The sequence below is a fragment of the Artemia sp. Qi Xiang Cuo genome, chromosome 10 (genome assembly GCF_049724085.1).
Source record: "Artemia sp. Qi Xiang Cuo chromosome 10, ASM4972408v1, whole genome shotgun sequence".
Taxonomy (NCBI): Eukaryota; Metazoa; Arthropoda; class Branchiopoda; order Anostraca; family Artemiidae; genus Artemia; species Artemia sp. Qi Xiang Cuo.
In genome coordinates, this window is record NC_142803.1 from 18523288 (window position 1) to 18540625 (window position 17338).

The 17338-nt window shown below is 34.7% G+C and overlaps 2 protein-coding genes across 2 annotated transcripts in view; one reads left to right on the plus strand and one right to left on the minus strand.

Annotated features, from left to right (window-relative positions):
• LOC148947539 (carotenoid-cleaving dioxygenase, mitochondrial-like) overlaps window positions 1-17338 on the minus strand; it is a 197680-nt gene that overhangs the window by 33084 nt on the left and 147258 nt on the right. The window lies entirely within an intron of this gene.
• The window catches only part of LOC148947540 (uncharacterized), a 106147-nt gene that overhangs the window by 10559 nt on the left and 78250 nt on the right, over window positions 1-17338 (plus strand). Inside the window, exons 4-5 of the mRNA XM_089095929.1 lie at window positions 7110-7288; window positions 14639-14936. Of these exons, the coding sequence (XP_088952055.1) occupies window positions 7110-7288; window positions 14639-14936 (477 nt within the window). The remainder of the gene's footprint in view (window positions 1-7109; window positions 7289-14638; window positions 14937-17338) is intronic.

The following is a 17338-nucleotide window of genomic DNA, read 5'->3' on the forward strand; positions in this document are numbered from 1 at the left end:
ACATGACATAACTTGCATTGGAGTTTCCTTTTACTTTTAAAATCCATGCGCAATAAGCTAAGGGTCGTATTTTTTGGAATTTTTTTTTTGGAATTTCCAACTTTCTGAATAAAAATGATAAATTTAATAACTGGTGATAATGCTGTCTTTGGTTGCATAATTTCCGACCTAAAACTAGGCCATATTTGGCCTAAACAAGTATTGTTTTGTTTTTAATCCCATGTCCATGCGTAAGGACTTCGAAGGATTTTATTTCTTTAGAAAATATCTGAAAAAAATGACTTACCTACTTGACTTAAGTCCCATCCATCCTCGAAGGTTGTTTTAGGGCCTCGTCATTCACTATATTGTTGATTTGGCGTCTATATGAGCATCTATCTTCAGTCAGGCGTTGAAGTTGCGGCAGGTTGAGTGTAGAGAAGTTGTCTTTCCATCTTTTCGGGGCCGACCTCTGGGGCGAGAACCATGCACGCGACCATGGAAGACTATTTCCGGAAGACGGGAATTTTCCATACGCTAGATGTGGCCTAGCCCCATAAGTTTTTGCAGTTTTATTTTGTCAAGTGTGGTGTGTTTGATCTTATTATCTCTAATATTAGAGATCCTGTCCAGGTATGTAATGCCCACAATACTACGAGGTGACTTCGTTTTGAATGTGGCTAGGTGACATTGGTAATCTGTTTTGAGGGTCCATGATTTACAAGAGTAAATAGCAATGGGGATAATCAGTGTGTTAAAGTACCAAGGACACCTAAAATGAAAACTAATTCATTAAATTGGTCAAGTGCAAACTTACACAGCCATATACGTCTTAAATTAGTGTGGAAAACCGATAATTCATTTTTTAAGGAGAAAGATCCAATGTTTAAATAATGTATTCCGACACAAAAGTTCGTGGCCAATTTCAAAAATAAATGACGTGTGCTGTTAAACAGCAGAAAATGACCAAAAAATAAATAAATCATCATAGAGCCTCAGAAAGTGTTGTTTTCTTGTATGTTTTGGTAAAAAAGAAATCGGAACCTAGTTCAGCAAAGCTTTTTTCTTTGAAAAATACTTTTAAGGAATGCTTCTTGAAAAGAGCTTGGCTAGACTAGACCTATCTTGATGTTACTAGGATTTTTGGCATTCCAGGATCTTTTAACCATGAAGCAGTGTAAAGGTAAACATTAATGATTCTAAAAGAAAGTATCAATATATAGGCTACCCTATTGGTAGTTTTACAGACCTAATGACTTCCACTGATAACCTACCTTATGTAGTCTAAGGTAAAACACCTAGTAGGCTGTGTGATTTGCTTGAAAATTTTGATATAAATCTACCTCATATTTACTATACAATAGTAGCATATACCTTTTATGCTTTTTTTATATTAGAAATACAAATTACTTGGGTGAGCACTGTTTAACTAGGCCTATTAAAGTCATTGTTTCTTTATACTCTAAGCAACAAATATTGTCTTCACTTTTATATTCAAAGCACTATAAAATCAAAAACAATAGGCAATATTGTGTTTCCTTTAAACATGGAGAATGATATAAAGTCTTCTGTATGACTTTTTAAACATCAAATTATTATAGAGAAACATGAATAAAGTTATACAGAATACTTTTTGGTTTTCTTATTTAATATATGATCCACTAAAATGTCATACAAAAGAAATAACATTACCCCACTGATACATAAAGAAAACAACAAAGTCCTACAGATGCCTTTTCATAGTTCCAAGTTGCAGTTGCAGTTCAGGCAACTTCTTGATCACATATCAATCCTAAAACTTAGTCAACCTACCTGAGAATTTATGTGGCTAGGAAAATTAGGCTTAGGATGCTTCTTCATCAGCAAGTTCCATAGACATTGTCTGTTGTGAGTCAGCCCTAAAGTCTTAGTCATCTCTATTGTAATTTAAGTAGACCTTCCAAGTAGACCTGTCCGCCTAGAGTCTAAGGCATTTTGACCATGTTTTAAGATTAACTTGACCACTAAGTCCCCTGGACTTGCAGTCCTCAGTCAGAAAACCCAATCTATAAGCCAAGACAGTTACACTAAAACAGAATTAATTGGAAATTGGTTGACTGAAAATTTGCCTGGCCTTGTGTGCAAACAAGTGGCATAGGGTCTACCTGCCTAAAGTCTTAGACAGGCAACCCAGTTTATAAGCTCAGACAGTTACACTAACACAAAATTCATTCAAAATTGGTTGAACCAACATGTTGCCTGCATTTGCAGGTGAACAAGTAACATAAGGTCTGCCTGCCTATAGTCTCAGGCAAGGGCAGCTGAGTTTTAGGACTAACATGTGAACATCAAATTGCCTGGACTCACAGACAAACCAACAGCAATAATAATAATCAATTGAATTTTCAGAACATGTATCCAATAGGCGTTCAAAAAACTATGGATATTTATTAGTGAAAACGATGTTACATTGTTATACTAAAGCAGTGCAGGAAAAAAAGGTACTGTTCTAATATCTGGGGAACATACAAGAAGTGAAGTTTGGTTAATGCTAGAGAAACAAAACAAAATAGGATGAAAATATGATACTTTAGAAACAAATTGTGGCTGTATATTTGCACATTAGGGGGAGGGAGTAAAGCATAGCATATAATAAACACATAACCTAAACTAACCTAGGTACCTTTCTTCCTCCTAAACCCCAAAAAGTAAAGCTTAAATATAGTTCCGGGAGTGAGAAACCCCTTGTTTATAAACCATAAGATAGGAAATTACTGGGTAATGTTATCTGTTCTTGGCTTTTCTCAAGCTGCATTCTTGTATGTTTCCCATATATTAGAACAGTACGCAAAAACATTTTGTGGAACAAAACAGGAATTATTTTAAGAACAAAATTAGAGAATTAGAACTTCTCTGAATGACAAATGTTGATTAAATAAAGCAATACTATTAGATCATTATCTATCATTGTTATTATGTGATATATATTATTGTATTATGAATCATATACAATATATTATTGTATTGTTTGTACTTGCCATTGTACACTGTTTATTCTAATTCAGCATTAGGCCACATAATTTTGGGGTGCCAATTATGTGAGGGGGAGCAGTTGCCTCAGTTAGACTTTGAAAAATACCTTCATATTTCTATTTTGCTACTTTTTATTTTATCATGGCTTACTGGTTATTTTTGCCCCATTTACATTTTGAGGATTGGAATCACTGACATAATTACCAGATACAAATCATCAGCACAACTGGGTTATATTTTGTTTAGTGATGAGTCTGAATAAAAGACTCTTACTTAGTTACTTCATAATAAATAAATTATTATTGTTATTAGACTTTGAAGTTGATACCACAAGCCTATGCTTTACTCTCCCCCCCTAATATGGAAATATATACCCTAAGTCAGCTTCAATCATTAGTCAGCTACATATGACCTATTTTTCTCCTTAGCCGGTTATTTAAAGAAGCAAATTTTTGAGCATAGGGTTACTAGGTTTCAATGGGCTGTTCTGAGCCTTTTAGCCCCTTCAGGGCTCAAAAATAATAGTCCCTGTAAAGGTGATTATTTAATTATAAAAGAGCATGAAAAATACTCATAATTTTTAATTGTGCTGAAACGCTAAATTTTGTTGAAAACTGCAGTCTAGGCTATGTACCAAAAATATGGTGTTGATTTATAATTCAGGGCATATTTTTCACCATTATGGAGGGAGGGAGGGGGGGGGGAGTCTTGATAAATTTAGCAATATATGGATTTGCAATGGAGTTCTGACTATACGTGTGTCTTATTTTTTAGGCCAGACCATCTTAATATTAAATTAGGCTAATCAGAAAACTTTTAATATAGCTTTTAACTTAGAAGCTTAATTTTTTTATAATGTCCTTTGACTATCACAATTAAAACAGTTGAAATGGGTGACTTTGGTATTGATTGTTTTTTTTTTTGCTCTTTTGGATTCTTAAAAAGATATCTTGTATTAAAAGCAGGTACTATCAAGTTACTATCGCTTAAATATAACAGCTCCCTATGCCTCCCCCTCTGGATACTATCTTGATAGGATAGCGTCTGTTCTTTAAATAACAAAAATATTTAAATTATTGGCACCCCTTCTTTAAAAAAAATCCATGCCTTATGATTTAAATATTATCGCCCACTACTCCCCCCTCTCTGGATACTACCTTTATAAAATACCGTCTCTGCTTTAAATTAGAAAAAAAAATCTGGTATCCCTGCTTTCAATAAAAAAAAATATAATAACTTATCATTTAACTGTCCTACTTCCCTCCCTCCCCCCTCTGGATACCGCATTGACAGGATACTGTCTCAGCTTTCATTAGAAAAATAAGTTACTTAATAATTAACTAGGTCACTATATGGTTCAAACAAACACACAAAATAACGGTAAAAAGCTGAGTGTTCCTTGAAAAAAATTGAGGGTATGAATAAGGTGGCACAAAGACAACAACAAAAATGTCAAATTACTCAGGTATACCTCAAATTATTAGAAAACTGAGTCATAGATTTGCCGTGGCATTCAATAAGATCCAAAGAATACAATTAAAAGGGAGCACACACAAAATGCAAATTAGGTCAGTAGCCTATAAGAAGTCGCAAAATACCCAAGACAATGAGCAAGTCCCAATTGAGGGCCTTGGGTCTATCAAAATATTTCCATGGTTTCCTTGGGACTTTGATATCATTCTCTTCTGTCTCCATTTTAAATGAAAAAAATAATTAACCTTTTGGCATCCCGCTTTCAATAAAAAAATGAGGTATTATCATTTAAAAATGATAGCCCCCTATCCCCCTTACTATAGGCAATAATTTACAATTTATTTTTGTATCATATTTCTTAGGTAACTTCCAGTTCAATCTTTAATTCCTAAACCTTGTTCATAGCTTAGTATATAGCTAAATTGGTCACAATAGAAGGTTTTTTTTTGGGATTCAACTTGAAAATAAAATTATTTACTAAAAACTATGTAAGAAATAACGACTGGGAAACTGCATTCGAAATGATTTGAACTCATTTCATAAAGACGATCCTGTTTTTCGTCAACATATGAAGATCTGTGTATATTGCAATATTTGTAATTGCATCTGTCTCTTATTTATGCAAAGTAACAAAAGAGACGAAAATTAATGAACAAGGGAGTAGTGAATAATTATGGTATGCCAAGTAATATTTGGCAGGGAAAGTCACTGGTGATAAATCGCTAGGGGTTGCACCGTGAATGTGTGGTTTTCGGGGATTCGGGGAAATAAATTTTTTTTCGGGGTGACCCATAAATTTTCGGAGGACAATCTAAAAATTCGAGAATAGTACTAGCCCTTCTTGATTTCTAATCAGGAAAATAAACCCCACAAGAAGGAAAAGCCCCGAATTTTTGGTTGACGCAATAAGGAATTGCCGCACAATTGATTCAAAATCTATCAAACGCCGCCGCCTCGGGGGGTAGTGGCATGCCTGCGGCGCGCCGGCGGCGTTAATACACTTCGGTGGCGCTAAGCAGCGTGTTAGTGGCAGGTTATCACTCTGCTAGCACGGTGTCGGGGTCTTGCTGGACCAAGTATCCTGAAATGATATCTTGCATACCATCTAGCGCTTGGTCATCATCAAAATATTTTCTGACACACCAGAATAGTCACTTTCTTAACTTGAGGTCATATTTTTTCACAAAATGTAGATTCACTAATATATATATAGCAATCAACAGATTTTGTAATTTTGAATTTTCACAAATGAAAAACAGTGTCGGATTCGTAGGAAATAGTTTTCGCTAATATTATTCAGCTCCGAAGTTTATCGTTGTTTTATTATTGACAACACTGTTTTGCGAATTTATTCAAACTAAAAATGCTAATAGCAGCTAAACAAAAACTCGTAGGAAACCCGGATTTTCAGGTATGAATAGACCTAAAATAGATTAAGAGGGCTAAATGTGTTTTCATTTTGGTGTCCTTGGTACTTTAACGAATAAGGGTAATAACGAACTTAAACAAATTCGTTCTAAAAAGATAGAAATTCAGTGATCTAGTGTCAGTTAGATGTATTCGACCTCATCAGTTTTTCATACATGCAATATAATGTCACTTAAGATTTTTGAATAGCTTTTAAATGTTCTCAAAAATATAAATCAAGGGAATGCTGAGCTTTCACAGAGGTACTTCATAACTGCTTTGTTTATGCTTACTATAATCGGATCATGATCGCTTGGCTCCACTTTTACTAAGTCTTCATATTTGTCGTTGGGGGGTTATGTTAGCTGATTTTATAACACTAGTCAAATCAACTACTCAATCTCCCCTCGTCTAGAAAAGTGATAAAAGTCTTCATATTTGAAGACTGAAAAGCAGTGTCCGGTCAAAGTGATGGAAGTGATAAATAACCTGCTTGATTTAGTTTTTAATCACGGGCCAAAAGAACATCAATTTTACCAAAATACAGAAAGTAAATGAAACAATGGGGGAACATGTTTCAACTTAATTCATTCATAGTAAGTTTTTCACACCTTCATTGGCTGATATTGAGACTGGCGAGTCCGCAAAACAAAGACTTTTCTTATGTTCATATGCTAATTAATCTCTGCGGCAATTACTTCCCCGTATTTTGTAGTGTTCTTTTTTCTATGATTATTAGTCATTGTATAATCCCTTAATATTTACTAGCGGTTACCCTTGTTCCAATACAAAAGAGATACAAATGCATGATTCTGTTTGTGCGGATAATTTTCGGCTAATAGTGGCCAATAATTTTGCTCAATAGTTTTCAGTCATTGCAGTCGACAATATCAAAACTGTTTAAATGTCTGTTGTTTTTTTGCCCGGAAATTTTCTGATAATAGGTAGAAATATGTTCGCTTATGTGAAATGTCTTTTTGCAGAAGTACGGAAATTTCCTACTTTCTAAGCGTGCTTGGGTCATTCTTTAAAATTTTTTAAGTAATATTATACCTCCAGCTCAGGGAAAGGATATATCCGAAACCTATAAATCCGATGATATAATTATCTTGTCACTTCCTTGCAAGTTGGAGCTGTAGGCTTGTCACAAAACGGTAAGCACAGGGACCCCAAAGCTTAAGAAATGAAAACGAAGAGTATTAATATTTTAAAATCTCTAATAAATTTTTATTTTTCAGCATTTTTAACTCAGGCAACCCCAGTGCTAATAGGAATTATGACATTTGGCGTTTATAACTTCGGCGAAGGGATACCCCTCAGAGCAGAAACAATATTTACAAGTCTGGCCTTAATTACGCAACTTATGGTACCACTTGCACTATTTCCAATTACTGTATCGATGCTCATTTCTGCAAAGGTAATGACTATGTAAGCTAATTTTTCTATATTTAGGTACTTGGGGTACCAGTTATGGTACCGCTTACACTCTATGGGCAACATTACTCGACTTATGGTTTAATTTGCATAGTTTCTGATCACTGTATTGAGGCTCAAATCTGCAAAAATAAATAGCATATACTCAATGAATCAAGTTGATTGAATCGACTCAATGAAATAGTTGATTAAGCATCTTTGATTTAGTTGATAATTGACGACAATATTGGAAAAACTTGGTATTTTCCGAATGTTCCTGTACTGGCCTATGGCCAGTAGGAAGAAAGCTGAGAATATTTAGATAGATTTTTTGGCTCCATGCAGAAAGGCGTCTGCAGTTTAAAAAAAAAGAAAGCAACTCAATCACAAACATTTAAAAAGGAAGCAATTTAAAATCAAGGTTCAATACAAAAAAAAACTCAAGCCAGAACTACCCGCTACTACCCGCTACAAATGCTACTCCACGAAAAAACTGCGGAAGTATAATATACAACATGATGAGATACTCCTATAACATTGAATTTTCCATGGAGTAGTGGTTGAATCCAATGGTTTAGTTTTTTTACTCTTCACATTTTCATTCTTATAATTTTACTCTTCATAATTTTACTCTTCACGATTACTCTTCATTATTTTTTTTTATCTTTTCATTTAGGGTCCTTCCTTTATATAAGTTATTATGGTTTAAATCATTACCCTTTTTCTAAGTTGAGGACGTCTTGTTGTACTTCTGTCGTTTTATTGCTCTTCTCTTTCTTCCTACCAGCGGTAGGCCCGTTGTTTTGAATTTTTTTTCTTTGGTTTTGTCACGGTAGGCTAATTTAGCTACTGAGTTTTTGTCTAATATATTAAATTTGGATCGTTTATTTAAAATTTTGTTAAAATCTTAAAATGTTTTATGCCAGGGAGCCGCAAATGACAATTTAAGTGACAATATTGACAACGCAATTGCAATATTAAATGCTAACATGATTAGCATTTAATAAATGGACTATATTTAATAGATGTATTATAAAGTGGCCGGTGTTGACCCCCCCCCTTCAGACAATCCCCTCGGAAAATACACCCCCGCAGAAAATACCACGCCCCCCTGAAAATAACTCCCCCCTGAAAATACTCGCACCCCTAGAAAATCCCGCCCTCCCGTGGAGTATATAGAAAAACAGAAAATAATTGAGTCCAATAGAAAAAAAACCGAAAAGATGTAAAAAAAAATTCCATGAAAAACACTCTATCAGTAAAAAACGTAGAAATCAATTAAAAAAAACTTTTTCCACAAAACAAGCTTGTCAAAAAAAAGCAAAGAGCCATATTAAGCTAATAATGAGTAGAAATAAATCCAAATAATTTTCCAAGCTTAAAACTACTACAAATCTCCAACAATAAATGAATTAAATCCAAACGAACAGAAAATACAATAAATAATCGAGTCAATTTCAAAACGAGTAAAAATTACCATGGGTAGGGCCGACAACCCCATTGCCTTCTCAAGATCAGAACGTAATTTGCACTTTACTGAAAACGCAATCAATTATATATGCTCTTATTTTTTTTTACTTTCAGAGGCAACGCTATAGCGTTGTCTATAGTGCATACAGCTCCCATTTTTTTTATTATTAATTAAAAAAACTTTTTCACAAAATAAGTTTTCCAAAGAAAAGTAAAGAACTCCATTAAACAAAAATGAGCAAAAATAAAATAAAATAATCTACCAAGCGTGAAACTACCACAAATCAGCATCGTTAAATAAATGAAACCCAAAATGAACAGAAATTACAATAAATAACCGGGTCAAACTCAAAACGAGCAGAAATTAACATAAGTTGGGCTCAAAACCCCCACGCCTTCCCAAGGCCAGAACATAATTTGCACTTTACTGAAAAAAATATAAATGTTTTTACTTTTATAACTTTAATAAATCAAATAATATTAACATTTAGATTACTAAACATCAGTGTATGTATATTAAGCTGACAATGCACATTCATTTGTATTTTTTTCAGTAAAGTGCAAATTATGTTCTGGCCTTGGGAAGGCATAGGGGTTTTGAGCCCAACTTGTGTTAATTTCTGCTCGTTTTGAGTTTGACTGATTTCTGATTTCTGCTCGATTTGAGTTTGCTTTCCTCAAATTATATTCGTCTTTAACAACTTTAAAAAGAGCTAATAAATTAAACTGAATATTTGATGTGTAATGATATTAATTGCTGAAAACTCATCAGTTTAAAATGTTACTATAGTTTTAATGTTTATTTTCTGTATTAAGTACGAAAGAAAGTATTTGTCATAAAATTGGTTTTCAGTAAAGCGCCAATGACGCAGTAGCTTTTAGACTTTTACAATGAGAGAAGGAGGTCATACCCAAACTCTCGTTTGTAGTGATTTTTGTTTGTTTCAAGCTTGATTTGCATATAAAATGAAATATAAATGTTTTTACTTTTATAACTTTAATAAATCAAATAATTTTAACATTTTGATTACTAAATATCAGTATCTGTATATTAAACTGACAATGCACATTCATTTGTATTTTTTCAGTAAAGTGCAAATTATGTTCTAGCCTTTGGAACGCTTAGGGGTTTTGTGCCCAACTTATGTTAATTTCTGCTCGTTTTGAGTTTGACTCAGTTATTTATTGTAATTTCTGTTCGTTTTGGGTTTCATTTATTTATCGATGCTGATTTGTGGTAGTTTCGAGCTTGGTAGATTATTTGATTTCATTTTTGCTCATTTTTTGTTTAATGGAGTTCTTTACTTTTCTTTGGAAAACTTATTTTGTGGAAAAAGTTTTTTTAAATTAATTTCTGTTCGTTTTATATTTATATAGTCTTTTCACGGAAAAAGAAAATATCACTTTAAATCTTTTCGTTTTTTAAGATTTTATAGTTTGGCCTGCTATTTGTATGCCGGAGAAAAATTTTCACCAATTTTTAACAACATCACCCTTTTAAAAATCTGGACGCAAATTGCACTGTTTAACTTTGTTCCATACCTCCTCTAGTTGACCTGAAATGGAAAACTTGATACCATTCGCAAAAAAAAATCTGTTTACTTTCTTTGATAGCTTGGATACACTTACACTATTTTGATTTGGTTAAATTTTAAGAACAGAAGCAGCGTCGAAATTTTGAACATAATACCCTCAGTCATTCTTGGGATACTGCTGAGATGCCTTATTCGGAATTAGCATTATCACAGTGTATTTTGATTTAATCTTAAGGCAACATTTAGTTTTTAAACATAATGAGCAAAGGGGAGGGTGGGAGTGGAAGGGGGATTAGTTGCCCTCCAACCACTTTCGACTATTAAAAAGGCCCTTTCTATTTTCAATCGAATGAGTCCCTTTCGAAGTTCCCACGACAACTCCTTTGATACGAAGTGCACTGGTCTAAACAACAACAACAACAAAAAATATTACTAATCACTTTCGACTATTAAAAAGGGCACTAGTCCTTTGAATTTCAAATTGAATGAGCCCTTTTCTGAAGTTTCTACGACAACGCCTTCTATAAAACCTTTCATTCCCCCTGGGCATAACTTAAAACCCTTGCCCTGAGGGTTTTGGGGGAGTGTCCTCTTCAAAAACATATTTTCTATCTGGAAATCAACAACGCTGAACAAAATAGCTGTCTCGAAATTTCTATTGGATGTTTTTTGGGGAATGATGGGCGTGGGGGGAGGGGGCTAGCTTTTTGCCCTCTCATCCCTTTCGACTATTAAATAGGGCACTAGCCATTTGAATTTCCAATCGAATTAGCTCTTTTTGAAGTTTCTACGACAACGCCTTCTATAAAAACCTTATATGCCCCCAGGGCATAACTTAAAACCCTTGCCCTGAGGGTTGTGGGGGAGAGTCCTTCTCAAAAACATATTTTCTATCTGTAAATCAACTAGCCTATGCTAAACAAAATGGCTATCTCAAAATTTTGATTGGATGTGTTTGGGTGAATGATGGACGGGGGGGGTCTAGTTGCCCTCCAATCCCTTTCGACTATTAAAAAGGGCACTAGTCATTTGGATTTCCAATCAAATGAGCCTGAGCCCCTATCAAAGTTTCTATGACAGCGCCTTCTATAAAAACTTTATATACCCCAGGACATAACTTAAAACCCTTGCCCCGAGGGGTGTTGGAGAGTGTCCTCCTTAAAAACATTTCTTCTATCCGGAAATCAACTACACTGAACAAAATGGCTATCTCAAAATTTGTATGTGATGTGTTTGGGTGAATGATAGACGTGGGGGGAGGCTAGTTGCCCTCCAATCAGTTTTGACTATCAAAAAGGGTACTAAACCTTTGAATTTCCAATCAAATGAGCTCCTTTTGAAGTTTTATGACAACACCTTCTATAAAAACTTTATATACCCCAGGACATAACTTAAAACCATTGCCCTGAGGGCTGTTGGTGAGTGTCCTCCTAAAAAACATATGTTCTATCTGGAAATCAACTACGCTGAACAAAATGGCAATCTCAAAATTTTGATTGGATGTGTTTTCTGGGAATGATGGGCGTGGGGGAGGGGCTAGTTCCCCTCCAATCACTTTCGACTATTAAGAAGGGAACTAGCCCTTTGAATTTCCAATCGAATGAGCCTGTTTGGAAGTTTCTACGACAACACCTTCTTATAAAAACCTTATATGTCCCCAGGGCATAACTTAAAACCCTTGCCCTGAAGGTTGTGGGGGAGTGTCCTCCTAAAAAATATATTTTCTATCTGGAAATCAACTAGCCTACGCTTATCGAAATAGCCATCTCAAAATTCTGATTGGATGTGTTTGGGGGAATGATGGGCGTGGGGGGCTAGTTGCCCTCCAATCACTTTCAGCTATTAAAAAGGGCACTAGCCCTTTGAATTCCAAATCGAATGAGCCTCTTTTGAAGATTCTATGACAGCGCCTTCTATAAAAACCTTATATGCCCCCAGGGCATAACTTAAAACCTTTTCCCTGAGGGTTGTGGAGGAGTGTCCTCCTCAAAAACATTTTTTCTATGTGAAAATAAACTGCGCTGAACAAAATGGCTATCTCAAAATTTTGATTGGATCTGTTTGGGGGACTTATTTTCGACTTGTTCAGTGTCTCTCAAGACACCGTAGACTAATTTGTTTTTATGTTTTCATTTTACTTCAGTAAAGGAATGGAAATTTATTACTGCTGTAAAAAGGTGGGAAGGCGATGCATATCTCCTTCTCTTCTTTCTTGCAGAAATGAGAGAACATGTTTAGCTTTGTTGCGGAAAGTTAGCTGCTTTGTGGCATTTCTATTGTTTCCATTTTCTTTTTTCTTTTGCTTCTAGTTGGTACTCCTAAACTTGCACCTATAGAAGGGGTCCATTGTCCAAGCAAGCCCACCACTGTTGAAAGAACGCCTGAAAGTAGAAAGAGCCGGAAGTCTATTGCTTTAACACAGTTATAATGGGTTTAAATAAGCTTTTAAGCACCAGACACGACATAGACTAGCTAAATAACAACATAGGCTAAATAACACGGTTTAAATAATAAATTTAAATAAACTTCTAAGCACCAGACGCAACATAGGCTAGCTAAATAACAACATAGGCTAAATAACAAGGTTTAAATGATGGGTTTAAATAAGCTTTAAGCACCAGACGCAACATAGGGTCGCTAAATAACAACATAGGCTAAATAACACGGTGTAAATAATGGGCTTAAATAAGCTTTTAAGCACCAGATATAACATAGGCTGGCAGTGTTTATTAGAGTTAAAATGTGGAAATATCAGCTTAAAATATTTCAGTTGATGTGAAGTATGGGAATAAGAAATTGAAACAAAACCAGTTGCAGACACTGAATACAAACATAAATTGGAATATAATAACACTTTGGGAAATGATTGAATAGAGCAAAAATACCGGATTTGGTATTGGTTGAAACTTTGTCTAAGGGCTGCACAAGACAGAGGAGCCTTTACAACTGCTACACAGAAAATAAAAGGCTGGAAAGGCCATGCTATAGGCAGTTCTTGGTCCTAGGAGATGAGAGGAAATGTCAACCGGAATGAAGAAGGTGCCACAGACTTAATAGTAAATTAGTTTTTTGGTATATTGTTTTTTTAGACTCCATTCAAATAATTTTTAGTTGTTTGTTACATCGCAGTTGTTGTGTTTTGCTCCCCAGTCTCGTTGGTCTAGGTAGAGTTTATTTATGCGCAATTATCACTTCTCGAATCAAGAAAAGATAATTAAAGATCTACCCCTTCACATCCTCGAAAAATCCCGGATTTGATAGTTGCGCCAACTCCCTGTATAGGTTTAGCAAAGCAACCATCATCACAACTAGTTCTAAGTATATCAGACATACGTAAATATTTGAAGAGGTTATATAACCCTATCAAGTTTTTTCAGGAATTTATCCAGGAGAAGAGAGAAAGACCTGAGCGCAGGTTAATTCAACAGTTCCTGTTTACATTGTACTATATTTTTTGGTTGCCAAGGGGGTGACCGCTTCCTGTTTAGATTTGGTGCAGTTTAATTTTGTCCAGTTTTACTTTGACCTCTCTGCCAAACCAAATATAGCCATTTGGATAAGCCCAAGGTTTATCGGAATGGCGAACAAGTTTACAATCCTCTGATGGCTAACATTTTTCAGCTTTGTGTTACTTTCCAAAAATACACTCTCTATATGATTTTCAATTAAAAACAAACGGTTTTTTTAACTGAAAATTATGAGCATCATAGAAGCTGAAGACGAACAGAGATTAATCCGTATTTGAGAGGAGCTGCCCAATCATCAGCCCTCGCTCTTTACTCTAAAGCCTTAAAGTTCTTTATAATACTTCTCATTCAAGTTCAACAGCTTTTGTGTTTGACCGGTCTTTCTTAAAGAATTCTAACAAAAAGTCTAGCTTTAGTGCACGGAGCGAGGGTTATGTTTTCTGTTCTAATGGATCCTCTTCCGATCTCTTAGGACCATTGGTTCGATACAACCACCCCAGGAAAAAAAAATAAACACAAATCCATCGTCTTTCTTCTGGCGAAAATAAAAATTATACGTTTTTATAGATAGGAGCTTAAAACCTATATGCTAAACCTGACGATGTGATTTTCATTAAGATCGCTTGACTTTTTGTGTTTGCTTCCCCTCTTTTTCAAAAATCAGGAAAATTTTCTCAGGGTCCTATTTTTGATGAGTAGCATTAAATTTAATGAATTTTATAAATTTGTAATCAGCATAAGAAGCCGATTTTTTAAATTTATCAGTTGTTAGAAAAAATTCCGTTTTTTAGAGTATTGATTGCTCTTGGGCTGAACTGCTCCTTACTTACAGTTACTGGGAACTGTTTGATTGCTATCATCCAACCTTTTTATTTTTTGCAGAAAAGTTCCGAAAGGATATCTAAATACCTCAACGGTCCCGAGGTTGTAAAAGCGCATGCTCTGAAAAAAACAGAGTCATTAGAATCTATTCCGGAAATAGAAGAACGTTATTCTACTCGTAAACAATCAGATCGTCTTGGACTGCCACTGGAAAATATCATGGAAGAAGATACAAGCTCTGAAACTTACCAAGCTCATACCGTAAATATTATTGATGAGAAGGCTGCTTTTCACTTAGTTGGAGTAAGCGTCGGATCTCCTCCTGTCCTTGATTGCATTGACCTAAAAATATATTGTGGTAAATATGGCTAGAAATAATTTATTTTGTTATTGATATGAAGGCAGTTTTTTATTTAGTTAAAGTTCATCTTACATTTTTTTCCTATATTGCATTGATCTAAAAATATATTGGAGTAAATATATTGTATGGTTATTATTGATGAAAAGGAAGCTTTTTGCTTAGTTGAAGTCAGCCTTAGATTTCCTCCTATCATTGATTGCAATGACCTAGAAGCATATTGGGATAAATATGGCTTGGGGTAATTTGTTTTTATTATTGGTATACATTAAATAAAAAAAAACAAGTTTTTTCAAATAAAAGTAAGGAGCAACATTAAAAGTTTTAAGTTTTAATGTTACATCTTACTCTCAGTTGAAAAAACTTGTTTTTTTATTTAATATATATCAATAATTAAAACTTAAACGAACAGAAATTATTACGTATATAAGGGGTTCGGCAATACCTTGCTGTTTACGCTAAAGTTTGAATTTTGTTCCAATTCTTTAAGAACGAACTCTGAATCACAAAGGTCGTTTAATTAGAATAGATAGCTCTTTTGAAGGTAGTAAAAAACTTTAGCGTAAAGAGCTAGGTATTGACTAGGAGGGAAACCCCTCATATATGTAACAATTTCTGTTCGTTTTAAGTTTTAATGTTGCTCCTTACTTTCAGTTGAAAAACTCGTTTTTTTGTTTAATTTCTAATCGTTTTTTAAATAATGCTGGGAAATCCGGCACCCCCTTCATATAAAATTCCCTTCCCCCATGAAAAATCCTCCCACGTAACCCTCTCCCCGACCACCCTCCTCTGAAAACATCCCTCCTGAAAATGTCTGTATACTTCCCAATAACCAATGCTGTATATAAACAATGGACGAAGTTCATAACTGGCAGCCCTTCCCCTGGGGACTGTGGGGGATCAAGTCATCCTCAAAGGCTATCGATTTTATTCATCCTATTCGATTCGATTCGAAAGTCATCCTATTCGATTTTAGACTATGGTGAACAAAATGGCTATCTCAGAATTTTGATCGGGTGACATTGGGGAAAAAATGAACATGGGAAGGGGCCTAGTTGTTCTCCATTTTTTTGTCACTTAAAAAAGACACTAGAACTTTTTATTTCCATTTGAATGAAGCCTCTTGTGATATTCTAGAACCACTGTTTTAATGTTATTTCTTACTCTCAGTTTAAAAAACCTTTCTTTTTTTATTTAATATATATCAATAATTAAAACTAACGGAAATTATTACGTATATAAGGGGGTTCGGCAATACCTTGCTGTTTACGCTAAAGTTTGAATTTTGTTCCAATTCTTTAAGAACGACCCCTGAATCACAAAGGCCGTTTAATTAGAATAGATAGCTCTTTCGAAGGCAGTAAAAAAACTTTAGCGTAAAGAGCTAGGTATTGACTAGGAGGCAAACCCCCTCTTATATGTTACAATTTCTGTTCGTTTTATGTTTTAATGTTGCTCCTTACTTTCAGTTGAAAAAACTTGCTTTTTTATTTAATTTATGATTGTTTTTTAAATAATGCAGTGAAATCTGGCACCCTCTTCATAGAAATTTCCCTCCCCCATGAAAAAATCCTCCCACGTAAACCCCTTCCCCCGACCACCCTCCTCTGAAAAAATCCCTCCTGAAAACGTGTGTATACTTCCCAATAACCAATACTATATATAAACAATAGACGAAGTGCATAACTTGCAGCCCTTCCCCTGGTGACTGTGGGGGATCAAGTCATCCTCAAAGACGTAGCTATTCGATCTTAGACTATACTGAACAAAATGGCTATTTTATAATTTTGATCGGATGACATTGGGAAAAAATGAACGTGGAAGGGGAACTAGTTGTTCTCCAATTTTTTGGTAACTCAAAAAAGGCACTAGAACTTTTAATTTCCATTTGAATGAAGCCTCTTGCAATATTCTTGTACCGCTGGATCGTCACGATCACCCCTGGGAAAAACAAACACAAAAAAATAAACACGCGTTCGTGATCTTTCTTCTGGCAAAAAATACAAAATTCCACACTTTAGCAGATAGGAGCTTGAAACCTATAAATAAGGGTTATCTGATACACTGAATCCGATGGTGTAATTTTCATTAAGATTCTACCCCTTTTAGGGGGTGTTTGTCCCTTTTTTCGAAAATAAAGCACATTTTTTCAGGCTCGCAACTTTTGATGGGTAAGATAAAACTTAATGACACCTATATATTTAAAATCAGCATTAAAATCCAGTTCATTTGATGTGTCTATTGGTGTCAATATTCTGTTTTTTAGAATTTCGGTTACTATTGAGCCGATTTGCTCCTTACTTACAGCTCGTTATCACGAACTGTTTGATTCATAATTATATTTAGTTAGGATCAGTGTTAGATTTCCTTTTATCCTTGATTAATTAAAAAACCTTTTTCCA